Source organism: Urocitellus parryii, chromosome 6, assembly GCF_045843805.1.
Source record: "Urocitellus parryii isolate mUroPar1 chromosome 6, mUroPar1.hap1, whole genome shotgun sequence".
NCBI lineage: Eukaryota > Metazoa > Chordata > Mammalia > Rodentia > Sciuridae > Urocitellus > Urocitellus parryii.
Genome location: NC_135536.1, coordinates 5518161 through 5546070, shown reverse-complemented (window position 1 = coordinate 5546070; position 27910 = coordinate 5518161). Strand labels below are relative to the sequence as shown.

The following is a 27910-nucleotide window of genomic DNA, read 5'->3' as shown; positions in this document are numbered from 1 at the left end:
AGAGGGTGTGTGCAGCGTCCTCCTGACCCTGCCGTCCACGCTGCCGTCCACGCAGCGCTCCGCCCTGCGTCTTCCTTGCCTACTCTGATTCACGTCGAAGAATGAGAGCCTGCAAGGAAGAGGGGGGAGAGGCACAGAGAAAAATGGAAGGACATGTACAAATTACGTACAAATTAGCTGCCAAAGAAGAAAGAGAACGTATTAACAAGTAAATAGAGGCACAGAGGCAGGAGAGAAAGCCAGGCCAGGATGAAAGGCTGCGGGGACCGAGCACACTGGTTAATTGACATCAGTGCTTCTGAGACGGACAAGGACCCACCGACCAAGAGACAGTTCAAAGCGAAAATATGTCGGGGAGGACTTCGGTGGGGCCAGGGAGGTGGGCCCATTATGAGCCCGCAGATATTATGTATCCAATTACGTGCACCTGTCATCAAGGAGTGCAGAATAATTCGTGAATAGATGCATGAATGCACGAATGAAGGAAGGAGAAAAAAAAGATCTGCGTTCACCGATGGGCAGCTCTCGTAGAGCAGCTTAGGGTCATCCGATCCTGGGTGCTGGTGTCCCAAAGAATCAAAGGGGAAAGAAGGATAGAAACCATCAGATGAGGGGAAATGGGGGGAAACAGAAGTAGGAAAGATAATAAGTGGAACAATTAAGTCTCTGAGAGGAGGGTCTGTTTAGTGCGAGTCATCAGCATTAATCACAAATTGTGGCCCTGGGCTGGTGGGTAGCTCAGTGGTAGGATAGCTGGTCTAATGGGTCCCCTCCCCAGCATCGCACACACAGACGCACACACAGACGAACAAATTGTGGTCCAGATGGTCCAAGCCAGAGGCTGCGAGAAGGAATCGATGCAGGTGTTAGCATCAGATCACAAGAAAAAGAGCCAGAAAAAGGGGGAAGATGTAGGAAAAGAATTAAAATAGACACACAGAAGAGAAGGCCCTTGCTGGATAAGTACTTAAATATTATGAGTAAATGTTATTAAACGTAGAGAAGAGTAACAGCGGAGGTTCCTCAGTCAAAGAGCAAATATCAGAAAGAACGTAGTGAGGAGTGGCTGGGGTAAACACACGAGGGGCCGTGCTCGTGATTAATCCCCTCTGCACACGAGCCTCTCACAGATACAAGAATGCCAAAGGGAGAAAGAGGAGGGATGTGGAAAATTGTGACAAGATGGATGCAGGCAATGAATCCACCGATCGCATAAACAAATGCACATGAATACATGAGAGGCAGCCTCGCCAGCACAAGAAATGAGAAGGCAGCAAGAATTATGACACATTTCCCCACCGGGCCCCTGAGATAGGTAAATAAATCCTAGGCCAAATCACCAGTACAAGGAATTTACGAACAAAAGAAAGCCCCACGTGGCCCCGTGTTGAGAAGGCCCTGGGAACCTCGGACGTGGCTGATCCAATTCTGTGCACCTGAGGTCCATCAATAAAAGAATAAATATTGAAATAAAAGAGTAACAGAGAGAATGAATGGACACATGAATGACGGAATTAGAAATGGAAATGTTGGGAAGAGCCCGGAAGGAGCGACCCAGGGGAGTTGGCTCATCTCCTTTGCGCACCTGAGGTCCCTAGGCATGACAGAGGCAAGAGAGAAGGAAGGGCGAGGTGGAGCCAGATAAAGGAAAAGGCCACCAGTACATGGGTGTGTCTGGAAGAGGGAGATCTGTTAGGGTTAGTAATGAGGTTGTCGCTAATCCTTAAGATGGATGAGATAATTCAGACCCAGACCCCGGTTCCCAGGGGGAGGGAGAAAGAGAGAAGAGAAAAAAAAAAAAAGAAACCAAAAAAAAAAAAAAAGGTAATAAACAAGCAACCAAAGTGACAAATGGGTAATTAAGAGAGAGTGTGTGAGAGGGGATTATGAGTTCACACGCATCCTCCTTAAATAGATAAAGACATCACACCTTCACAGAACACACGAAAAATAAAGGGCCAGGCTGCACCTTCCACCACGGTAATAAAATGTCTGCAGTTGAGGCCCATCAGTGAAAGGATAAATACTTAAATGGAAAAGGTGACTAAATGCGGGGGAGAAAGATCGCAAATGCAAGTGAATACCAGGGCCGGAGAGCTGCTGCTTCCGCACATCAGGTCGTGGCTGATGCAGTTAATGTTCACAGGAGACTTAATAGGTAAAAGCGTTTCCCCACGAGTCAGGAAGGACAAATGGATGCATAAATAGAAAGCGAGGGAATGCACGAAAATTGAGAAATGGAGCTTCGTGGATCAAGGATGAGGGCGTCATAGGTGGGTCTTGATTGGTCCGATTCTGTACACTGAGTTTATAAAAAACGAGAAACTCCAAGGAAGAGAGAAAGAAAGGGAGAAAGAGGAATTAAAAGTGAGGAACAAAAATAACGTATGAATGAACAAATGGGCTTGTGAAGAGAGGCCTCCATGACCCGGGGTTCTGCTGAGTTTAACGCTGCCCCGTGGACGCCATGAACAAAGAACTGGGCTCCGAGCCAAGGCAGAGTGAGTGATGGGGGAAGACAGGTGTGCAGAAGGAGAGAGGGCAGCGGAGACCCCCCAGTTCTTGTGCCCACTAGTCCTGTGGCCTGGCCAGGTGAATGGGATGGCAGTTGCGGTGTCCTGGGTTGATCACCTGTGGTTTCCTGGCTGGAGGACTTGGCTCAGGAGGACCTGGCCTGGCGTGTGGTGCCATGTGTCGGTTGTGTGGGCCATTTCGCTTCCTCATCTTGTCCTCGGTTTCCTCGAGTGGTCTTGCCATGGCCTCAGCTCCCCCGCATGGGCTGAAGATGGGGGTCCATGCTTGTCTCTGCCCACTGTTCCGTTTGCCACCCTGGGTAGGCAGGAAGGGCTCAGGCCCTGGGCCCTGCAGAAAGTTGCAAGAACAATGGGTGTTAAGCCCAGGGGGCGTCTTGGCCCCTCCCTGGGCAGGGGTCACCTGTGAGCTCCCGGTGGGGGAGGCTTTGCCCACCAGGGGGCAGCAGAGGTAGGGAGCGGGAGGCCCTGGGTGGAGCTTGGGCCCTGTCCAGCGTGGGCTGTCCTGGTTGTGACTGCTGGCCACCACCAGGGGCTCACATAGGAGAAGCCCAGGGAGTGTCCAGGCACATCTGAGGAGGGTGGCCCAGTAGCCCAGGGAACCAGGAGCCCTGGGAGAAGCACCAGGACTTTGTTCTTGCGACTCTGCAGTGTGCCAGCAGGTCCTGGGTCCTGGGCCCCGACGTGGCACTCCCGGAGCCTGTTTCAAGACCTTTCTTCTTGGCGACTTATCTTGTACTCTGTACTCTGGTGGAAAGTGTCTTTGCTCTCTGTGTGGAAACTGCCTTCTCAGGCTCTTGCCCGGGGCTGCGGGGGACACCTGGAGAATCGACTATCCTGACGTCCCCCCCCTCCCCCTCCCGGGAGTCCCCTTTCTCTGTAGTGGACAAGATCTGTGCACTCACGGGATGTGCCTGGATTTGTCTGTAGAAAGAAGGACCCAGATCCCCTTGACTCGCCAGTTCATATTTGGGTCATCAGAAACATTCTTTTTCCCTTCTTACCAAGTGCCCAGAGCAAGCAGAGGTCACCTTAGCTCGACCCCGGGAGCACGTGTACACCAGGGGAGCGGGGAGGAGCCACATGGTTGGTGGCAGGTGGGCTCCAGAGGGTTTGTAGAGCGGTGGGAAAGGGCCCGGCGTAGTCCAGTGGCTGGAGGTCTGAGCGAGGGGGTGGAGTGGGGCACGGGCAAAGCCTGAGGCTGGTAGATGGGTGAAGACTTCAGAAGAGGGGGGGGAAGATGAGGGACTTCTCAGCTCCTAGCACAGGCCCTGATGGATGACAACGGTCTTTAGAACATGGAGGACATGGAATTCACGTGTCAGAAGCCACCTTCTGTGCCCCCAGCACCACGTGTCTGGGCCACGTGAGCAGCTCACGTGGCCCTGACGTGGGGCTAGGGCCGCAGGGGTCTGCTGGCCTCCTCTTTCAGAATCTGGGGGCTCTGGTCTCTACCTCGACTGGCCGGAACCTGGAGGTGCACCTATCATTCCAGGACACCTGCTGAATGGGTTTCTGAAGATCTCCAGACGAGCCCAGGGGTCACTGTGGGATGGGGAACAGGTGGGAGGGGCTCAGGACAGGAAGAAACCAGGGGGTCTTTGGGGTGAACCCACGTTCACGTATTTAGAAGCCGGCGGAGGCTCAGAAGACTGCAAGTTTGGGGTGCAGAAGGGAAGCAGGAGGGGGGCCACAGCTGTGCACCAGGAGGAGATGGGAAGGACAGGGGCTAGAGCAGGGGCAGGTCTCTGGGAGAGCTGGCTGTTCACATTGTTAAAAACGGGGCTCTTTTTTTTTTTGTGGTACCAGGGATTGAGCCACACCCCCTGCCCTGTTTTATATTTTAAGTTGCTTAGGGCCTCATAAAGATGCTAAGTCTGGCTTTGAACTTGTGATCCTTCTGCCTCAGCCCCTGGAGTCACTGGGATTACAAGTGTGGCCACTGTATCTGGGCTGTCCAAGGGGCCCCGAGGGGCCATTCTGAGTAGCCACCATGGACATACTTAACCCCTAGGGGTGGGTGGGAGCCCATAGGACCTTTGACTCCCGAGTTTTAAATCCTGAGTTTCAAAGTTGGTAGGGCTCAGAAACCAGGTGGAGTGATGTGCACGTGCTCTCTGGGCCAGGATCCCGGGCCTCCTGCCTGATCAGGGCTGGTTTCAACTTTATAAAGCAGGGAAAAATTTGTCCTGATTGACATTTGCGTGTACCCCACCCACAACTTTCCCTGGTGACGTCAGGGGCTGCTACTCTCCTGGGTCTCCCCCTGCGACTCCCAGTCCCTCCTTGGGACAGGTGCGCTGAGTTACTGATGTTCCTAGTGTGCAGCTGTGGATGGCGCGTGACCCCGAGGGAGGGAACCACGGCTCAACCCCTCTGTCCCCTCTCATGCCATGCTTTCTTTTTGCTCTTCAGATTCATGTCTGATGGCCACCCTTTTTTGTTAAATGAACATTTTTTTATGAGCATGCATCCTTTAAACCCACCTGAGTGCCCCTGTTCACCACACACTCTCCGCCCGCCCGCTGTGTCCTGTCTGTACCCCTCCCTATTCTGCCATCCACACTTTTCTTTGTTCATCGGCTTCATGACCTCCCTGCATTGGACCCCTTTGAGTGGCTGTAGTGTCATTTGTAAATCCACCCTGCTTTTGTCAGGCATAAATCATCTCTTTTTTTTTTAATCTTGCAAATTATGTCACAACTAACAGCTGAGCACACCCACTTTTTTTGTTCATCCTTGTGAAGCACCTTCTCACCCCCAGAAATTATCATTGCTTCATTAACTGTCAGCGTCTCCTGCTAGACTGTGAGCCCCTTAAGGGCAAGGAGCTTGTGGAATTGATCTTTGTGTCTCCAGTGCCCGACAGGTAGACTCTAAATAGATGTTGGATGAGCGGGTGGAAATGTGGTGGAAATTCGGGTGAGCGAGTGGGTGATTGGCAGGTAGGAGAGGATGGAGGATGTGCGCTTGGGTGTATCAGTGAATGAACGAATGAGTTTTCTATGGTGGAGCTATTTGAATGAGAGCCTAGGGATTTTTGTGTGAATATTGATTACTTTTAGAAGGCTTCCGGCTTGTTACAATGTTTAGCAATGTATTAGCATTTTCTAAAGGTATCTGCTGGGTTTTCTCTGTTAAGAAGTGCTTTGGCATCGTTTTAACTGGCTCTGAATACTAATGTCGGTTTTCTACCTCTGCTTATTAACAACCTGTATCTTCTCTTCTGTGAACTGTTTGTCCAAGTCCATTGGGTCATGGCTTTCTGAAGAGACCAGTCAAGGGTGTCCTGTGGGTGTAGGGAGCCTCTCTGTCACTGGAGGTGTCCAGGGAGTTACCAGGCAAGGCCCAGGGTAGTTTTAGGGAGTTCCCATCATGATGTGGGGTGGCCAAGCTGGCCTCTCAGGTCAGTTTGACTTTAGGAATTACTTACCCCTGAAAAATGGGTGGTGGGGACAGGGACACCTTTCTCTGGTGGGTGGGGACATACACAATTGCATTCCCTAAATGTGCTGTGCCCGTCATGGCTTGTCAACTCTGGTCTCACCCTCTGGAGCCCTGTGGGTGGGCAGTAGTACCTTTCTGACTCCCCTGAGGTCTAGGTGACATGCCCAGCACCTTGTACAGTCAGGGTGGGCTTTTGTACCTGCCCAGTAACCTCCCCTGTTGTTCCTCCAGCGGGGCCTCTGTTTCCCCTTAGAGACCTGGGTTCCCATGTCCTGTGACGTGTCAGCCAATATCCCCGAGTCCTGGCCTGCACAGTTGGCCTCGCTGCTGGCGTGGGGGTTCTGAGTTCTAGGTCAGAACTGATGGAGAATCTTCTTCGATTCCCCCCAGATACAGTTCCATCCCCTAATCTGAGGAGTGCCATGGGCCTTACACCCTTCTGGGTGTCCCCTGGCCTCTTACCTCAAAGTTAGCCAGGGTCACGGCCACCTGGGGAGGGCACAGGACCTGAGGAGGGCTTTCCTCCACCCCCCTGTCCCCAGCAGAGAGCCACTGCCACCGGCCCCTCTACTATAGCACTCAGCGCTGTCTGCTTGCGTCTGAACCCTCACCCATGTGTACCTTGGCATCAAAGCTTGGGAGGCCAGGGCCACTCTCACCATGACCTCCACCCACTGCCCCTCCATGCCTTCGGCCTGTGTGTCTCGGCTGGTGCTTTGGCCTTCCCCTTCCTGAGAGCAAAGCCTTTCCCTGTGGGGCGGGCCGTGTCGTGCCCTGGGCTGTGGTCATGATGCCAACACCCTTCTTCGTACCTTCCCCTTGGGGTCACTGCTCTGAGCACGTCTCAGCTGGGTCTCATCCTCCACGGTCACTCCCATGGCCTCTTCCCATGGTGCTTTTCCATGCATCACACACTGCGACTGTGGTCCAGGGTCAGGGTCTAGAGGGGCGCAGGGGCTGAGCCCTCCCGACCCAAATGGAGATGGTCCCCTCCACCCCGGGCCTCTCCTTGCCTGGCGCATGGTCCCTGCCATGAGCTTTGCCTCCAGCCTGTGGCTTATTACACCAGATGGCAGTGGTTGTAACTCATCCGTCATCACTTCATCCCTCCATCCAGCACTCACACTCAATGAACATCTTCAAAAACCAGCTAGTGCTATACTAGAGTTGGCTCCCAAGGTCTCGAGAGAGGAGGTGCCATATCTGTGTGTCCGAAACCAGGCAACCTCTTGATTCATCTCAGACTTCTGGATCTGAGCTCTGTCTGGAGGTCGATGGTTCTACAGCTTTGTTCCTTACAAAACTAGGCTGATTAGTAATCAGCAAACTGTTCCCTGAGTCTGTCTCCTAAGGGGCCAGAGGGAGAGCTGAGGCCCTGCTGTGGGCACCGGTGCAGGCGTTTAAGGCACTAAGAAGCTCTGGTCTTTGGCATCGGCCTTTGAGAGCTATTCCTGCCCGTTCTGAGATCAGTTAATGCTCACCTCCATTTAGAGAAAATGACAGGAGGTGATGCTCCTATAGGAGGCTGGGATCGTGCTCCAGGCAGGGGTCCACGCAGAACAGTCTGTTGGCAGCCCTGGGCATACGAGGCACAGGCCCCGATCACATCCTGAACTTAGCCCTCAGTGCTGTGCACTTCCCAGCCAGTGAGCCCTCTGCTCCCACCAGCTGGGGGAAGCGCCAGGCTTGGGGCCACACCTAAGACTGAGCATGACTCCTGGCATTGGGGACGAGCGGTAGCATGGGAAGCCAGGACCCCGGAGCTGGACAAATTGTGTGGTTTAACCTTTCTGTGAGAGTCTGAGTCTTGTGGAGCACCATGGTACCCACCTCGCAGGGCTGTTGTGAGGACCTGTGTAACTGCAGTTGTGATTGTGATTCTGGAAGGGTGTTTTGCGTGCCCCCGGGGATATGCCAGAGGAGGGGGGAGGGGGCTGCCTCATTCTGGCAGCTTCGTAGGAAATGATCATTTTAACCACGCAGGGCATATTGGGGGTACAGTGCTACATTTGTAGGACATTTTAAGATGAAACAGGAGTGATTTTGACGGGAACTCTCAGGCCAGGGGCTGGGGGCTCTGGGTGGTACCTCTGGCTCCCCGGGGGTGTGCATTCACGCCCACCTCTGTGAAGGGTGGGAAGGGTCTGGCTGTGCTTTCTGGTGGCTTGAGCTGTGCCTCTGCGTCTGGCCTGTGGTCAGCACCTCCTTATGTCCTTCTCCAAAAGCCCCTCCCAGGGTGCCTCAGGCACTGGGCAGCCTCTTGCCCTTCACTCTGGGCCTTTCCCCTCTGGCAACATTTGGGCTCAAAGGCCAGCAGTCTGGGTGCCTGACGCAGAGCCTGGCCAGTGGCAGGGCTCCCCTTCCCTTGTTGAGTGGATGGACAGCTAACGAAGTTGTAACCGATCCCAGGTGGCGGATGTTTATAACCTCTACTGTATTTTGCTCTTAATTAACCTGTTTACAATTGTTACATTGTATCTTGCCGACTTTTGTACGCCGTGCGTTGTTTGAAAGCCAGGATTCTTGTTTCAGCTATCATGTACTGAAACTTGAGCTGCTAGCTGTCTGAAAGGAGTCTGTGTTTTATGTTAGAAGGAGCCCAGATGTTGGAATCTGGCAGGTCTCAGGGCCACTTGAGTCCCTGTGTAGTATTGATTCTGTCAGCTCTGCCCCTCTGACCCTGGGTCTCCTTTTCTCCAAGGTGTGTGTCAGGAGAAAGCCTACCTCACAGGGTTGTTGTGAGGGCCACGGGCCTGGTGCTCTGAGACCGTACTGTGCACAGGCTGGCTTTCATCAGGAAGGGTCACAGGCTGAGGGTGGCCTCGAGAGGCCCAGAGATGCCTTTATGAGTGGTAGGTGAATAAAAAGTCAGCATCGGCCTCGGGGCCTTAGGCTGTATTTCCAACAGTTGAGGGCCAGGCGGGCGACCAGCATTTCAGCCACAGGGGCCCGAGTAAATGTTGGATTGAGTGCTGGCTCTTCCCTCTCCTGCTCTCTCTCCTGGGCTGCCGCTGTAGGTGCAGGCTGGCTGGCCACTCTGCTTCCGCTGCCCCCTCTGCAAACACCTGTGTATGCCCCCTGGCTTAGCTGGTTAGAGAGGGATAGTGGGGGCACTTTAGAGAGGACGAGGAGCTTTGGTGGCATCTCTGGGGGGCCAAAGATCTTGTCCTTTAGTGGAAAGGCCTGTGTTTCTAACCTTCTACAGTCCTTTCCTGTAAAGGATTCAGTCTCTAGCACCCTACCTAGCCTGCCACCAAGCTCAGGACTTCCACACACTTCTCCCTCCTGCCCCTGGGGCGTGGGCCCATTTTATTGGTGAGCACACCGAGAGCCAGGGTCAGCTGGGTGTCTGAGCTAGGACCCCACAGCCTCGTGTGAAGAGCTCTTTTGATGTCTCTGAACGTGGCCTCCCGGTTTCTCTGTCTCACTCTGCCCACCCCCAGCAAGTGTGCCCGCATCCCTGTCCCCGTGGTGTGCCTGTCCCTGGCACAGTGACATGGGAGGGGTACGGAGGCCATGGCCCTCCAGGAAGCCTGGTTAGACATAGAGAGTGGGCCACTGCCCCCGGGGGCCTCTCGGCCTCCCTGTTGAATTCCCGCCCCGGCCCCCTTCACAGGACCCTCCCCCTCCCTCCTTTTGCCTCTGGCTTTCTTGGCCTTGGTGGTCAGCCTGGCCTCCTTCGTGGCCCTTGGTCTTGTCAGCCTGGCCTCCTCTGGCAGAAGCCTCGGCTCCTGTGGTTACGTCTGTCCTCCGCGCTGTTGCCCCTCTGTGCCCGCTGTGCCCCCACCGGGAGGCTGAGTCTGCACCCGGTCCTCCCCTGTCCTCGGTGACGGAGGCCTTGCCTCTGTGTTCCCAAGAGTCCCCCAGTAGGAACAGGTAGTCAGGTCCCTCTTCCCAGGAGCTTTGTCTGTGTCTAGGTGTCTGTTCCAACAGGCTTGGGCTCCCTGCAGGCCAGGCCTGTCTGTGACCCAGGGTGGGACACTGTCAGGTACCTCCTGTCCCCTTGAGATGAGCAGGTGGGAGTTCAGGGGCTCAGAGAGGTCATAGGTAAGTGTGTGACCCCACCCCACCCCGCCGAGGCCGCATCTCCAACCCTGCAGCCCTGCTTTCTGCGCTGAGAGGTGCTTAATGGTTGCTCACTGACAGGAGGGCAGGTCTGAATGTGTGTGAAGAGTGGCGCGGGCCGAATGGCTGAGGCACGTGACTTGGTTTAAGAGGAAGAGGCCTGTTTTCTCGGCAGAAGCCCTCAGGGTCTCTGCTTGAGGCCTCAGCCTGGGGAGCTGGTAGCACCTTGAGGTCTCTCCTGTTGGAAATATGATTTTGGAAATATTCGTATCCAGAATAAAATCTCCTCTGAGCTGAAATGTCCTGGTTGGTGTCGTGGCCTGAGTGATTCTGACGTGACACTTGCCGAGTGCCAGGTTGTAGGGCCCACTTGGCCATTCCTGTATCCTCTCTGACCCATCGGAAACCTTTGCCCTGGTGAAGGGAAGCTGTTCCACCTGAAAAGTCTTTGTCCCCACCACTGGTGACAGTCAGCTTTGTCTTGTGAGACCTATGCCAAGTTTGGGCAGTCAGCAATCCCAGGTGGGGAGGGTAGAAGTGATTGGACCCCAGACCTTGATTTCTTTTCTCTGTGCAGGGCACGTGCCTGGGTGGGGCTCCTGGGGTCTTGTCCATTGGGCTCTGGTCCTTGGGTTTCATTTGCCAGCTGAGTGCTCTTGGGCAGGTTCCTTGGACTGTCCTGAGCCTGATTTGCCCACCTGTGGAAGTGGCACTGGAGGGCCGTTCCTGCTCAGGGGAAGGCGGTGAGCTCCAAGAGCACCAGGTCTGCACCATGTTGTGCACCATCCTTGGGCTCGGGAGAACCAGGGTCTAGGTTTGAGGCCACCCTAGCCATGTGGTTTTGAGTGTGTTTGCTCATCTGTAACATGGAAATTGTCACACCTATGTGGCACTGTTATTGTAGGCTTCAATGAAATTGTGAAATAATGCTGTGTTACCTGGCACATAGGTGCCTTCAGCCTTGTCGTCCTGGGGCGCCTGGCTCTGAGGACCTGGCCACAGCACCCTGCCATCTGTGGGTGTGGGGAAACCCTGCTGGTCCACATGGTGCCATAGCGGGGGGGCGGGGAGCAGCACCTGGCCGGCTCTGGGGAGACAGAGATGGGGGAAAGAGTTTTTTCTTTAAACACTGAGATGCAACAGGTTAGGAGGGGGAGGTGGAGGCAGAAGTGGGAGGATCAGGAGGGCTGAGGACTGTGGGAAGCTGAGCAGGTCACGTGTTGGGTAGCAGAACCGGGCACAGCTTTGAGGAAAGCTGAGAGCTCCCGATTCTGGGTTAGAGCACAGGAGCTGGTGTCTGGGTGCTGCCCCTACCCCCTGGCTGCCCAGAAGCGGGGCCTTCTCCCCACGTGGCCAGGGGTCCTCTCCTGCCTCCCCGAGCCTGCCTGTCTGCATGAGAACTCTGTCAGCCGGCGGGACCGGGAGCAGGTAGACTTCATCTCCACCCGTCTCTCTCAGCCTCCACAGCCGCGGGGACGCCCTGCACACCTTCCCACGGGACAGGCCGCACCACGACTCTGGACCGGGGCCTCCCCTTGAGTAGAGACCCACTCTGTGACTGATGGACTGCAGTGACCTGGGGGTCACACACGTGGGCTTGACCCCCACTCACTCCCCACGAACCCTGAGACTTGGGGGAACTGCTGATCTTCCAGTGTCCACGTGTGAAGTGGGCTGGGACCTACCTCACAGGGCTGTTGTGAGGCGCTGCCTGATGTGGTTGGGGAGCACAGGGCTGGCCACGCCCCCGTGCGCTCAATAAATGTTTCTTGTCTTCACAAAAGCGGTGGTGGATGTTCTGCTGATATGAGCAGGGGTGACTGTCGGGCAGTCCGTCTGTGCGCTTCCTTTGCAGCCTGGTGGGGGAGGGCAGGGAGCCAGCTCCGATCCCAGAACATGCGACAGGAGGCCCTGAAGCAAAGCTGGCCTCATGGAGGTCCCGAGCTTGGTGCTTGCAGAGGATTCAGCCTGGTCAGGACCCCCTTCTTCTCACGCTCTTGGCAAGCCAGGTTTCTAGAACGGATTGCGTAGCCGGAGGCGGAGGGGTCTGACTTTGGAGCCCAGAGGGCTCATTGTTCAGGTCCCTGGATCCCCGGAGAAGATTCTTCTCCATCGCCATGACTCCTCTTCCTCCTTCTATGTTCCCCAGGGCCAACCTGATGGGATCCTGGGCCAATATTCATTCTACACAGTGGCTCCTGCACAGGGCTCTGTGTGGGTCACGGAGGAAGAGCCTCTCATTCACCCCGGACAAGCCAGCAGGCATGTTGGCTGAGCTTGGGGAGGTGAGCCTGTCACCTCCACCTGAGTCCCATGTAGCTGGGGCTGAGTGGGAGCAGAGGGAGCAGGGGAGGGGGCACTGGACCTGACCAGGTAGAGCCTGGCTTTGCTGGAGCACACGACACGGACACCTTCCCAGTCAGGAGGCAGAGGCTGCCCACTACTGCCACCAACGACATCGCTGCCACCATGGTCACCACTGCCACCAGCACCGATACCACTGCCACCACCGCCACCACACTGCTGCTACCACTGTTGCCACCATCATCTCCCACCCGTTCCCCCCTCCTCTTCCTTCAGCCTCTTCCTCTTCCTCCTTTTCCTCATTCCTCCTCCTTTCTTCCCTTCTCCCTCTTCTCTTTCTTCTACCATCTCCCTCTATTTCCCTTTTACTTCCTTCCCCTTCCTTTTGTTTGTCTTCTTTCTCTCTCCTCCTCCTTCCTCCTCCTCTCTCAATCCCCTCCTCCTCCTCCTCTTCCCTCCTCCCCTCCTCCTCCTCTTCCCTCCTCCCCTTCTCCTCCTCTTCCCTCCTTTCCCTCTTCCTCCTCTTCTTCTCTCCTCCCCTCTTCCTCCTCTTCCCTCCTTTCCCTCCTCCTCCTCTTCCCTCTTTTCCCTCCTCCTCCTCCTCCTCTTCCCTCCTCCCCTCTTCCTCTTCTTCCCTCCTTTCCCTCCTCCTCCTCTTCTTCTCTCCTCCCCTCTTCCCTCCTTTCCCTCCTCCTCCTCCTCTTCTCTCCTCCTCCTCTTCCCTCCTCCCCTCCTCCTCCTCTTCCCTCCTTTCCCTCCTCTTCCTCGTCTTCCCTCCTCCTCCTCCTCTTCCCTCCTCCCTCCTCCTTCTCTTCCCTCCTTTCTCTCCTCCTCCTCTTCCCTTCTCTCCTCCTCCTCCTCTTCCCTCCTCCCCTCCTCCTCCTCTTCCCTCCTCCCCTCCTCCTCCTCTTCCCTCCTCTCCTCCTCCTCCCCTCCTCCTCCTCTTCCCTCCTCCCCTTCTCCTCCTCTTCCCTCCTTTCCCTCTTCCTCCTCCTCTTCTCTCCTCCCCTCTTCCTCCTCTTCCCTCCTTTCCCTCCTCCTCCTCTTCCCTCTTTTCCCTCCTCCTCCTCCTCCTCTTTCCTCCTCCCCTCTTCCTCCTCTTCCCTCCTTTCTCTCCTCCTCCTCCTCTTCTCTCCTCCCCTCCTCCTCCTCTTCCCTCCTTTCTCTCCTCCTCCTCCTCTTCCCTCCTTTCCTCCTCCTCCTCTTCCCTTCTCCTCCTCTTCCCTCCTCCCCTCCTCCTCCTTTTCCCTCCTTTCCCTCCTCTTCCTCCTCCTCTTCCCTCCTCCCCTCCTCCTCCTCACGTAGAGGTACCTCAAGAGAACTGCAGGCAAGTCCAGCAAGAATAACCTTGGGACCACAGCAATGGCCCAACCTAAGAGACCCAACCTGAGTCCCTGATGAAGGCTGTGACATGGATAGAGCTGAGAGACAGTCCAGATGACAGTGATAAGAGGAGAAGGTGGCCTCCAGAATTCACCCCACCTAAACAAGCCTATGGCTAGCCAAAAAAGGGGCCAAGTATCTAGGAGAGACTCCTGCTTTTGGTGAACAGAATCTCCAAGAAAGCTCAGGCTTCCAGAACAAGTCCCCCCACTGAAGAATCAGAGCTAAAGACCCCAACTTTAGCCTCTGATGAAGCTCAGATGTCCATAAGAGGGACCTCCTTGACATTCTAATCAGAAACTTCATCTTCAGCCTTGACAAAGCTCAAGATCCAAACGCAGGACCCACTTGATGCTCCAATACTGGGACCTGAGCTCCAGACTTTGAAGTTTCACATCCAGAATGAGGAGCCCACTTGATGTCCAGAGCCAGGACTTCAGCTCTAGCCTCTAATAAACCCTGGACATCCAGAATTTGTCTCTCTTTTGATGTTGCAGAACTGAGACCCCTGCTTTAGCTTCTGATAAAGCTCTCCTATACAGAAAGAAGAATGTCCTTTGTATTTGATTGCCAGGACTGTATCTCTAGCCTTCAGTGATGCTTAGAGGTCCACAAAGAGGAATGTCCTTTATGTTAACACTCCAGCATCTTCAGCCTTTCATGAAGCCCAGATGTCCAGAAAGAGGAACTTCCTTGACGTTCTAGATCCAGAACTGCATCTCCATTCTCCAATGAAGCTCAGAAATACAGAAAGAAGGACATCCTTGATGTTTTGGAGCTGAGATTCCACTTCCAGCCTTTGATGGAGCTCAGCTATCCAAAAAGAGAGACCTCTTTGATGTTATAGAGCTGAGACTCCATCTTCAGCCTTTCACGAAGCTAAGATGTCCAGAAAGAGTGACCTCCTTGCTATTTAAAAGCTGGGACTCAATCTCCAAACTTTGATGAAGATGAGATATCCAAAAATATGGACTTCCTTGATGATCTAGAGCTGAGACTCCAGATTTAGCCTTGGAAGCTCAGTCATCCAGAAAGAGAGACCAACTTGATGTTCTGTGTTCTCAAGCTAGGACTCTATTTCCAACCTCTGGTGAAGCTCAGATATTCAGAAAGATGAACCACCTTGCAGTTGTAGAGCTGAGACTCCAGCTTCAGCCTTTGATGAAGTTCAGACATCCAGAAAGAGTTACCGCCTTGTGTTTCTAGAACTGGGACTCTATCTCCGACCTCTGGTGAAGCTCAGATATACAGAAAGGTGAACCTCCTTGCAGTTCTAGAGCTGAGACTCCAGCTTCAGCCTTTGATGAAGTTCAGACATTCAGAAAGAGTTACCTCCTCACGTTTCTAGAACTGGGACTCTATCTCCAACCTCTAGTGAAGCTCAGATATTCAGAAAGATGAACCTCCTTGCAGTTCTAGAGCTAAGACTCCAGCTTCAGCCTTTGATGAAGTTCAGTCATCCAGAAAGAGTTATCTTCTTGTGTTTCTAGAGCTGGGACTCTACCTCCAACCTCTGGCAAAGCTCAGATATCCAGAAAGGTGAGCCTCCTTGCAGTTCTAGAGCTAAGACTCCAGCTTCAGCCTTCGACAAAGCCCAGACATCCAGAAAGAGTTCCTCCTTACATTTCTAGAGCTAGAACTCCATCTCAAAACTCTGGTGAAGCTCAGATATTCAGAAGCATGAACCTCCTTGCAGTTCTAGAACTGAGACTCCAGCTTCAGCCTTTGAAGCTCAGACATCCAGAAAGAGTTGCCTCCCTGCATTTCTAGAACTGGGACTCCATCTCCAACCTCTGGTAAAGCTCAGATATCCAGAAAGATGAAACTCCTTGCAGTTCTAGAGATGAGACTTTAGCTTTAGCCTTTGATGAAGCTCAGACATCCAGAAAGACTTACCTCCTTGCGTTTCTAGAACTGGAACTTCATCTCTAATCTCTGGTGATGCTCAGATATCCAGAAAAATGAACCTCCTTGCAGTTCTAGAGCTGAGACTTCAGCTCAGACATCCAGAGAGAGTCATCTCCTTATATTTCTAGAGCTGGGACTCTATTTCCAACCTCTGATAAAGCTCAGATGTCCAGAAAGAGGGGCCTCCTTGATTTTCTAGAGCTGGGACTCCAACTTCATCCCCTTATGACACTCAGATGTCCAGAAAGGGTGTCCTCCTTGATGTTCTAGAGGTGGTACTCCAATTTGAGCCTCTGATGAAACTCATATGTCCAGAAAGAGCAACTGCATTGATGTTCCAGATCAAAAATTTTATTTTAAGCCTTCAGCAAAGCCCAGAGGTCCAAAAAGATAAACATTCTTGCTATTCTAGAACTGTGACTCCAGTTTCAGCCTTGGATGAAGCTCAGATGTTCAAAAAGAGGGACCTCCTTGAAGTTATAGAGCTGGGACTCCAACTTCAGCCTTCAGTGAAACTCAAATGTCCAGAAAGAGCAACCTCTTCAATGTTCCAGATCCAGGATCGCATTTCAAGCCTCAGTGAATGTCAGAGGTCCCCAAATACAGACCTTCTTGGTGTTCTAGAACTGAGACCCCAGTGTCAGCTTCCAGTGAAATTCAAATGTCTAGGAACAGTAACCTCCTCAAAGTTCCAGATCCAGGATTGCATTCCAAGCCTCTAGTGAAGGTCAGAGGTCCCCAAACACAGACTGCAGCTGGAACCTCTGGTGAAGTTCACTTGTCCTCCTTGATGTTCTAGAGCTGAGACCCACATCCTCCTTTGAAGCTCTGATATCCAGAAAGAGGGAACTCTTTAATGCTTTAGAGCTAAAAGCCCATCTCAATCCTCTGAAGTTCAGATGTCCAGAAAGAAAACTTCTTGATGTTCTAGAGCTGAGATACCATCTCCAGTTTCTGACAGAAGCTCAGATGTTCAAAATTGGTGAGAAAATCTGAAGGCTGTGGGCTTTCCTGGGAAGCATTAGGTGTGGCCAAAGTTGGACTTGAGACTGGATGGGGCAGAGGACACTATGCTCCACACTGTGGCCTTTGATGTTCTTTCCTAGTGGGAGAGTTGTGGACTGAGAACAGGAAGAGTATGGCAGCATCAGTCATGAATATAGATATGGTGCTTTGGACAGTGTCTACCCAAGAGCAAGTGATGCTCCAGTGAAGATCTGTTTTATGGCTTTTAGTTGTACTGGACTCATGGCTGGCCACACTCCAGTCTGGACCCACAGGACTGCCAAGTTGGCCAGACCCTGGAATGTAACCCAAGCTAGTTTTTGCGGCTTAACTCTTCTCCCAGTGGAAGGTGCTAAACGCCCACTCGCCAGCTTGGTGTGAAGCTGTAACCTCGGGGCTGGTGGTCAGATCTAGTTGCCTCCTTCTACCAACGGAAGTTCATCAAGATTGGAACTGGGGACAGTGCCAGACCATTATGATGTGTGGGAAGACTCCATAAGCAGCAAAGGAGACCTCTCCCCATACCTGGGGACTTGGACACTAACGTCCCAGGTAGAGCCGCAACCGTGGGTCGGTGGCTTGCTCCATGCACTCTTTCTTTATCCTCCAAAAACTTGGTTGACACAAGACTGTTTGCTTGAGAGATGACAATTAAAGAACAAGGCCAAAACTGTGGTGTTGTTCCGAAACCATGAGAGGTCATGGATGAGTCAAAGTAATGCAAAATGTAGATATTAGGAGGATGGTGTCTTGAATATTATTCTGGATGTGTGAACTTTGCCAGCTGTAGACTGGGGGCTTCGTGAGAATCTGAGCTTGTCAGTTATGCTGTTCCTACATGCTTCAATAACATGTCCCAGAAAAAAAAGACTTATTTTATTCAGCTTGTGTCTGGAGGAAAGGGAGCAGCTACCAAGAATTCTTAAAAAACACTCCTAAATGATGCCAACATCATTTTGGTGATATTTCCTGGAAATTCATTAGAATCTGGAACTCCACGCACAAGAACTTTTTTTTTTTTTTTTATGGCAACATGAGACCTGGGATGGAATGAAGGAGAAACGTCATCTTCAAGAACTGCCTCATCCCACTCCTACTCTTCGTTTGGCCAAGTTATTTTGGTAGATTTCCAAGAAACACCAATTATTAGAATCACTTGTCGCTGATTTCCTAGAAGTCCCCGCAACAGATTCTGAAGCCAGATGCAAAATGGGTGAGCTCCGCTTGTGAAGATTGTGAAGAACACGTGAAGTGCACTGTATGAAGTCATCAGCCGCAGGGAGCAAGGCTCAAAAGGAGAGGTGTAGTAGCTCTAGGAAGAAGGCAGACTTCTAGACCAGGCAGAACTTATGGTAGAGTGGCCCTGGAGTAGGATGCAGCCTCTCCCTGTCTGAGAGTCTGGGTGCCAGGCCCAAGCCCAGTTGGCCTCCGACTCTCCCCCAGAGCCTCAGTTTCCTCACTGTTTACTCTTTTCTTCTCCAACCTGTTGGGAGACAGGTTCTCTCACAGGTGTGGAGTCACCTGTGTGTGTTGCTCACCTGGACTCCATTGAGTCATGGGATTTGGGGCCAGGTGGTGGGCTCCAGGTGACTAACTCCAGGTGAGGTGAGCTTCATTAGGGTAGTCACTCAGTAAAGTGGACTAGAGGTGAGGGGGTAGCGAAACCCACGGCTGTCCTTCTAGAAGGGGCTGAGCCAGGCCCCCAAGTTTCCCCCACATACCCAGCTCAGTTCCTGAAGGAACCAGGGAATCGAGATGCTTGGGGCCGCAATTTCTTCCGAGGACTATAATTTTCCACTCTTATTCCCCCTGGTGGCCGCCATGTCATAGCTGGAGCTAGAGAGAGAGAGGCAGGGGCTGGCAGGGTATGTGAAGCACTTTCTCCACTCCCTTCCAATGGGGACTGTTTTCAGGTGCTACCGCCCCAGGAGCTACTGCTTCTCATGGTGCCCCCCACTTCTCAGAGGGCCCCTCAGGCTGCCCGGCCGGCCCCCATCCCCAGTGCTCCCGTGGAACGTTTGAGTCTGAAGTCATCTAATTCAGCTCAGCAGCCATGTACTGGGCACCACCTGTGTGTGGCATACTGTGGCCACACTGTTGAGGGGTAGATGGGCAGCAAGGTGCCTACAAGGGAGGGTACAGGCAGTACCCCAGGGGGTGTCCCGGGCCCAGGCTCTTGGAAGAGGACTGTGGGAGGGGGAGGGAGCTGTCCGGGTGTTCCGGAACCTTACCTATATACCTGCACTTTACAAAGCACTTTACCTGTTTGCTTGTGTTGGTGGAGTGGATGGAGATGCTTGTGTGTGGTTGGTGCTTGCGGGTGCCCTGTGTCAGAGAAAGAGGTCCCAGGCCTGAAGGGTCATAGGTCAAGCAGGGGGTTCCGGGTGTCCCGAGGGGAAATGGGAGCCCTGTTTCAGAGACCAGGAAGGCCCTCTTCTGAGACAACTGAGAGGAAAACCCCGGGTGCCTCCCAGACCTGACCTGGACCTGGACTAATTAGCCAGGCTGGGACTTGCCTCCCTGAACTTAGTGCAGGGTGTGACCTTCTGAAGGGCTGGGCCTTAAGGCCCTTGCAGCCTGGTGCTCATCACCTGCAGAAGTGCTGCTCTGGAAGGTTTCTGTGGCCTGTGACCCGGGTTGGGGTTAGTCCCACCCCTTTACCCCAACTCCCAAGCCCCAGCACAGAGTGGTGTCCGTGAATGGGCTAGTGTGCCCTCCAGCTCCTGTTAGCTCAGGGGGTGTTCTGGGCTCCTGCCCAGGGAGGGCTCAGTGCAGAAGCGTCCTGGCCTGTGTGGATGGTGGTGGAAGCGTGCCCGTGTGTGTGTGTGTGTGTGTGTGTGTGTGTGTGTGTGTGTTGGTGTGTGTGCACGTGAGTGTGGTCTGCCCTTGTGTGTTGGTGTGTGCGTGAGGGAGGCAGACCGTGGAGAGTGCTGTGAGTGAGAGGGGAGAGGTTCTCCCCAGCCCCAGATGCCCCGAGAATGCATCCACCCTTGTCCACAGCCCAGCTCCCCACAGTCTCCCCTGCCACCAGCCCCCTGTGTCTTTGTCCACCAGCCCCTCTGTCCAGCTCCTCTACAGGGGACAGAAGAGTGGCGGTCTTGGCCCTCCAGCCCCTGCCTTCATGCTGCGTGGCAAGGCAGTGGGAGACAGACCTGCACTGCTGCCACCCCCCACGAGCCTTGGCACCCCCGCCAGCTCTGCCCAGCCAGCTTCTCCTTCCTGAGAACTGAGCGGCCTCCCCCACCCCCCTGCCCACCACTTAGCGCCTACCCCCTTGCCTGGGGTTCTGACCACTCCCAGCCCATAATCTCCAGTTTCTGGGGAAGCTCTCAGGACAAAAATGGGTTGAGCAAGGTGCAGGCTGGGTCCTGTGCCCGCCTCCCAGGTGCTGCCTGGGGTGTCTGCCCCCGTGTGGTGCTGGCACCAGGAACCTGAGGACCAGAGTGGCCTCCCAGACCTTGGCTGCTACATCCCGCCCTCAACAGAGCCTGGGACCTGGATGGCACCGTGCCCCCATGCAGTCTGCCAACGCGCTGCACTGTCCGCTTGGCCTCCAGGTGAGTTCCTGTACCCCGCCCGCCCCCTGACCTCACAGACATTGCCAGCCATGGCCTGAGACACCAAGTCCAGGGTGAGACGTTTGTCTTCTTGATGCATGTGAGCACAACTGATTGAAATGAAAAGTGTCAAAATTGACCTGAGAGTGTTTCTGAAAAAAAGTCTGTTTTTGCCAGATTGCCTTGCCAGTGAGGTTTAGAGAGGACCAGTCAAGTGAGCTTCTGAGGTCTTGAGAATCAGTCACAAATCATCACTGCACCTCTTTAAGTTCACGGAAGTTTGGATGCCAATTTGGAAATGGGCTAGGGTGAGGGGGAGTTACGTGTCCCTCTGAATTTCCACTCTGGGATCTGCAAGCAAAAAAATCTTGGCCAAAGCTGGACGTGGTGGCGCACGCCTGTAATCCCAGCAGCTTGGGAGGCTGAGGCAGGAGGATTGAAAGTTTGAAGCCAGCCTCAACAACCTGGTGAGGCCCTAAGCCGCTTATCAAGACCCTGTCTCTAAATTAAAACTAAAAAGAGCTATAGATCGTTAAGCACCCCTGGGTTCAATCTCTGATATATTAAAAAAAAAAAAAAAAAGATTTGCCAAGCCCTGTTTAGGGCATCTGCTGTTCCTCCCTGGCAGGACTCTCGGGCTCAGAAATTCTGCTGTCACAGTGTTGATTTCTGTCAGGGTAAGAGGGTGGGAAGGGGGTGAGCTGGATGTGTTCTACCTTGACGTTCAGAGGCTTCCAGGCCCGGTGTTTGGCCCTGGCCTCCTCCCCACCTCTCGTCTGGTGTGTGGGGGTCCATCTCACGCATGTCTGTCACCGTGGACTCCATCATCACGGCTCCCATCACTCCATGTGGCCTCTGTCAACCCAGGCACAGCCTCTCATCAATGGCGGTCCCAGCCTCCATCACCCACCTCACCTCCATCCTCCTCGCCTCGGCCTCATTCTGGCCTCCAGGGCCTTGTACATGGTAGGCTTTCATTCATTCGTTTGCACATTCGGTGAAGGTCTACTGTGTGCCAGGCCCTGTGCCAGGCATCGTGTAGATGGACGTTGCCCTTGGGAGCACACACCTCGGGGAGACGCACGCCAGATGGTGGACGGCAGGAGAGCTTGCACCAGGGCTGCACGGGACGTGGGTGCAGAGGAGGCCACCTGACTGTGGGGAACCGGGTGGGGGTGTGGGCTCAGCTGAGGACCTGCCCAGCCGGGCCGGCCAGGAGACGTCCCACGGCCCCTCCTCCTGCCCCGATGGTGCCTGCTTCTCTGCTGTGGTGCAGGAGCTCAGGCCCAGCGCCCTGGCCCTCGTGGGTTGCCTCCAGGGTCCTCGCTCCCAGGCCCCTGGCAGGACTCACGCTCCCCAGGGCCCCGCCCTGGTGCTCTGCACCCTGGTCTCTGGTCAGCCTCCTGGCTGTCCACTTTGTTGGGGGTCCTTGGGCTGTTAAAAATGTATTTGGGATGTAAAATGGTGGTGTGCAGGATGGGAATGCTCTGTTATCACCAATGTCTTTGTTTGACACAGTGCTGGCTGTCTGTCCATTTTGGGGAGTTTCTGGGTCTGGTGCCTGTGAAGACCTGTTGGGGAGACTGGGCTCAGATCTGTTCATGGTCCTTTAAGGGCTTGGCTGGGGGACTGTGTGGCCATGGGTCCAGGGTGGCTGGTGGAAGTCACTGCTGGGAGGTGAACGTTTGTAAATTGGATTGTTTAGTCGCATGTTTACTTGATTTTGAAGCACAGCTGTGTGGCATGTGGCAATGGCATGTTCTCTGTGGGCTGAGGTGGCCCCTGGCAGGGGAACCTTGGCTCTTCCTAAAGGTGACCCCACTCCCAGGCTCCTGTCCAGTCAGGTGCTGCACAACCTGCTCACGCCCACTCCTGTGTCACACCCACTGGGTGGCACATTAAGCCCCTCTCTCACATGTGTGTCACAAGGAGCCTCTCAACCATGTCAGACTGTGTACCTCCCACTGGGATACACAGGGAGACCTTCCTCCACCGAGGGACACACAGCACCTCCTCCTCCACTGGCAGTCACTAAGAGGAGCTCCAAAACACACGTCACACTGAGACCCTCTCCACTGATATGTCACTTAGAGCGCCTCCCACACACGTCACACTGAGACCCTCCACCACTGACATGTCACTTAGAGACCCTCCCCCCCACATGTCACACTGAGACCCTCCTCCACTGACATGTCACTTAGAGACCCTACCCCACACGTGTCACACTGAGCCCCTCCTCCACTGACATGTCACTAAGAGACCCTCCCCCCCACGTGTCACACTGAGCCCCTCCTCCACTGACATGTAAATAGAGACCCTCCCACACATGTCACACTGAGGCCCTCCTCCAATGACTTGTCACTTAGAGACCCTCCCCCCCACATGTCACACTGAGCCCCTCCTCCACTGACATGTCACTTAGAGACCCTCCCCCCCACGTGTCACACTGAGACCTTCCTCCACTGACTTGTCACTTAGAGACCCTCCCACACACATGTCACACTGAGACCCTCCTCCACTGACATGTCACTAAGAGACCCTCCCCCCCACATGTCACACTGAGCCCCTCCTCCACTGACTTGTCACTTAGAGACCCTCCCCCACACATGTCACACTGAGCCCCTCCTCCACTGACATGTCACTTAGAGACCCTCCCACACACATGTCACACTGAGACCCTCCTCCACTGACTTGTCACTTAGAGACCCTCCCCCCCACGTGTCACACTGAGACCTTCCTCCACTGACTTGTCACTTAGAGACCCTCCCCCCCACATGTCACACTGAGACCCTCCCCACTGATATGTCACTTAGAGACCCTCCCCCCCACGTGTCACACTGAGACCCTCCCCACTGATATGTCACTTAGAGACCCTAGCCCCCACGTGTCACACTGAGACCCTCCTCCACTGATATGTCACTTAGAGACCCTCCCCCCCACGTGTCACACTGAGACCCTCCCCACTGATATGTCACTTAGAGCCCCTCCGCCCCACATGTCACACTGAGACCCTCCTCCACTGACTTGTCACTTAGAGACCCTCCCACACACATGTCACACTGAGCTCCTCCTCCTCTGACATGTCACTTAGAGACCCTCCCCCCCCACATGTCACACTGAGACCCTCCTACACTGACATGTCACTTAGAGACCCTCCCCCACACATGTCACACTGAGCCCCTACTCCACTGATATGTCACTTAGAGACCCTCCCCACCACATGTCACACTGAGACCCTCCTCCACTGACATGTCACTTAGAGACCCTCCCCCCCACGTGTCACACTGAGACCCTCCCCACTGATATGTCACTTAGAGCCCCTCCCCCACACATGTCACACTGAGACCCTCCTCCACTGATATGTCACTTAGAGACCCTCCCCCCCACGTGTCACACTGAGACCCTCCCCACTGATATGTCACTTAGAGACCCTCCCCCCCACATGTCACACTGAGCCCCTCCTCCACTGATATGTCACTTAGAGCCCCTCCCCCACACATGTCACACTGAGACCCTCCTCCACTGATATGTCACTTAGAGCCCCTCCCCCACACATGTCACACTGAGACCCTCCTCCACTGATATGTCACTTAGAGACCCTCCCCACCACGTGTCACAGTGAGACCCTCCCCACTGATATGTCACTTAGAGACCCTCCCCCACACATGTCACACTGAGACCCTCCCCACTGATATGTCACTTAGAGACCCTCCCCCCCACATGTCACACTGAGCCCCTCCTCCACTGACTTGTCACTTTGAGACCCTCCCCCCCACATGTCACACTGAGACCCTCCTCCACTGACTTGTCACTTAGAGACCCTCCCCCCCACATGTCACAGTGAGACCCTCCTCCACTGACTTGTCACTTAGAGACCCTCCCCCACACATGTCACACTGAGACCCTCCTCCACTGACATGTCACTTAGAGACCCTCCTCCACACACATGTCACACTGAGCCCCTCCTCCACTGATATGTCACTTAGAGACCCTCCCCCACACATGTCACACTGAGACCCTCCCCACTGACATGTCACTTAGAGACCCTCCGCCCCACATGTCACACTGAGCTCCTCCTCCACTGACTTGTCACTTAGAGACCCTCCTCCACACACATGTCACACTGAGACCCTCCCCACTGACATGTCACTTAGAGACCCTCCGCCCCACATGTCACACTGAGTCTCTCCTCCACTGACATGTCACTTAGAGACCCTACCCCACACATGTCACACTGAGCCCCTCCTCCACTGACTTGTCACTTAGAGACCCTCCCCCCCACGTGTCACACTGAGCCCCTCCTCCACTGACTTGTCACTTAGAAACCCTCCCACACACATGTCACACTGAGCCCCTCCTCCACTGACATGTCACTTAGAGACCCTCCCACACACATGTCACACTGAGTCCCTCCTCCACTGACATGTCACTTAGAGACCTTCCCACACATGTCACACTGAGACCCTCCTCCACTGACATGTCACTTAGAGACACTCCTCCACACATGTCACACTGAGACCCTCCTCCACTGACATGTCACTTAGAGACCCTCCTCCACTGACATGTCACTTAGAGACCCTCACCCCCACATGTCACACTGAGACCCTCCCCCACTGACATGTCACTTAGAGACCCTCCCACACACATGTCACACTGAGCCCCTCCTCCACTGACTTGTCACTTAGAGACCCTCCCACACACATGTCACACTGAGCCCCTCCTCCACTGACTTGTCACTTAGAGACCCTCCCACACACATGTCACACTGAGCCCCTCCTCCACTGACTTGTCACTTAGAGACCCTCCCCCACACATGTCACACTGAGACCCTCCCCACTGACTTGTCACTTAGAGACCTTCCCACACATGTCACACTGAGACCCTCCTCCACTGACATGTCACTTAGAGACCCTCCCACACACATGTCACACTGAGCCCCTCCTCCACTGACTTGTCACTTAGAGACCCTCCCACACACATGTCACACTGAGTCCCTCCTCCACTGACTTGTCACTTAGAGACCCTCCCCCACACATGTGTCACACTGAGCCCCTCCTCCACTGACTTGTCACTTAGAGACCCTCCCACACACATGTCACACTGAGACCCTCCCCACTGATATGTCACTTAGAGACCTTCCCACACACATGTCACACTGAGCCCATCCTCCACTGACTTGTCACTTAGAGACCCTCCCCCACACATGTGTCACACTGAGCCCCTCCTCCACTGACTTGTCACTTAGAGACCCTCCCCCACACACGTGTCACACTGAGCCCCTCCTCCACTGACATGTCACTTAGAGACCCTCCACCCATATGTCACACTGAGCCCATCCTCCACTGACTTGTCACTTAGAGACCCTCCCCCCATATGTCACACTGAGCCCCTCCTCCACTGACATGTCACTTAGAGACCCTCCCCCCACATGTCACACTGAGACCCTCCCCACTGATATGTCACTTAGAGACCCTCCCCCCCACGTGTCACACTGAGACCCTCCCCACTGATATGTCACTTAGAGACCCTCCCCCCCACGTGTCACACTGAGACCCTCCCCACTGATATGTCACTTAGAGCCCCTCCGCCCCACATGTCACACTGAGACCCTCCTCCACTGACATGTCACTTAGAGACCCTCCTCCACACACATGTCACACTGAGCCCCTCCTCCACTGACATGTCACTTAGAGACCCTCCCACACACATGTCACACTGAGCCCCTCCTCCACTGACTTGTCACTTAGAGACCCTCCACACACATGTCACACTGAGCCCCTCCTCCACTGACATGTCACTTAGAGACCCTCCCACACACATGTCACACTGAGCCCCTCCTCCACTGACTTGTCACTTAGAGACCCTCCCACACACATGTCACACTGAGCCCCTCCTCCACTGACATGTCACTTAGAGACCCTCCCCCCACATGTCACACTGAGACCCTCCTCCACTGACATGTCACTTAGAGACCCTCCTCCACACACATGTCACACTGAGCCCTCCTCCACTGACATGTCACTTAGAGACCCTCCCACACACATGTCACACTGAGCCCCTCCTCCACTGACTTGTCACTTAGAGACCCTCCCACACATGTCACACTGAGCCCCTCCTCCACTGACTTGTCACTTAGAGACCCTCCCCCCCACGTGTCACACTGAGCCCCTCCTCCACTGACTTCTCACTTAGAGACCCTCCCCCACACATGTCACACTGAGCCCCTCCTCCACTGACTTGTCACTTAGAGACCCTCCCACACACATGTCACACTGAGACCCTCCTCCACTGACTTGTCACTTAGAGACCCTCACCCCCACGTGTCACACTGAGCCCCTCTTCCACTGACTTGTCACTTAGAGACCCTCCCCCCCACGTGTCACACTGAGCCCCTCCCCACTGACATGTCACTTAGAGACCCTCCCACACACATGTCACACTGAGCCCCTCCTCCACTGACTTGTCACTTAGAGACCCTCACCCCCACGTGTCACACTGAGCCCCTCCTCCACTGACTTCTCACTTAGAGACCCTCCCCCACACATGTCACACTGAGCCCCTCCTCCACTGACTTGTCACTTAGAGACCCTCCCACACACTTGTCACAATGAGACCCTCCTCCACTGACTTGTCACTTAGAGACCCTCCCCCCACGTGTCACACTGAGACCCTCCCCACTGATATGTCACTTAGAGACCTTCCCCCCACATGTCACACTGAGCCCCTCCTCCACTGACTTGTCACTTAGAGACCCTCCCCCACACATGTCACACTGAGCCCCTCCTCCACTGACTTGTCACTTAGAGACCCTCCCCCCCACATGTCACACTGAGCTCCTCCTCCACTGACTTGTCACTTAGAGACCCTCCACCACACATGTCACACTGAGCTCCTCCTCCACTGACTTGTCACTTAGAGACCCTCCCACACACATGTCACACTGAGCCCCTCCTCCACTGACATGTCACTTAGAGACCCTCCCCCCCACGCGTCACACTGAACCCCTCCTCCACTGACTTGTCACTTAGAGACCCTCCCCCCCACGTCACACTGAGCCCCTCCTCCACTGACATGTCACTTAGAGACCCTCCCCCCCACGTGTCACACTGAGACCTTCCTCCATTGACTTGTCACTTAGAGACCCTCACCCCCACGTGTCACACTGAGCCCCTCCTCCACTGACTTGTCACTTAGAGACCCTCCCCCACACATGTCACACTGAGACCCTCCTCCACCTACATGTCACTTTAGAGACCCTCCCCCCACGTGTCACACTGAGCCCCTCCTCCACTGACATGTCACTTAGAGACCCTCCCCCACGTGTCACACTGAGCCCCTCCTCCACTGACATGTCACTTAGAGACCCTCACCCCCACGTGTCACACTGAGCCCCTCCTCCACTGACTTGTCACTTAGAGACCCTCACCCCCACATGTCACACTGAGCCCCTCCTCCACTGACTTGTCACTTAGAGACCCTCCCACACACATGTCACACTGAGCCCCTCCTCCACTGACTTGTCACTTAGAGACCCTCCCCCACACATGTCACACTGAGACCCTCCCCACTGACTTGTCACTTAGAGACCTTCCCACACATGTCACACTGAGACCCTCCTCCACTGACATGTCACTTAGAGACCCTCCCACACACATGTCACACTGAGCCCCTCCTCCACTGACTTGTCACTTAGAGACCCTCCCACACACA

The 27910-nt window shown here is 54.4% G+C and overlaps 1 protein-coding gene across 6 annotated transcripts in view; it reads left to right on the top strand.

Annotated features, from left to right (window-relative positions):
- LOC144255366 (uncharacterized) overlaps window positions 1–11798 on the top strand; it is a 32409-nt gene extending 20611 nt beyond the window's left edge. For all 6 annotated transcript variants that reach the window (XR_013343730.1, XR_013343727.1, XR_013343728.1 and 3 more), the window contains one exon: window positions 11502–11798. Coding sequence is in view for 2 of the 6 variants with exons in the window: in XM_077799889.1 (XP_077656015.1) it covers window positions 11502–11586 (85 nt within the window). In the remaining 4 variants the exon portion in view is untranslated. The remainder of the gene's footprint in view (window positions 1–11501) is intronic.
- The last annotated feature ends 16112 nt before the right edge of the window (window positions 11799–27910 follow it).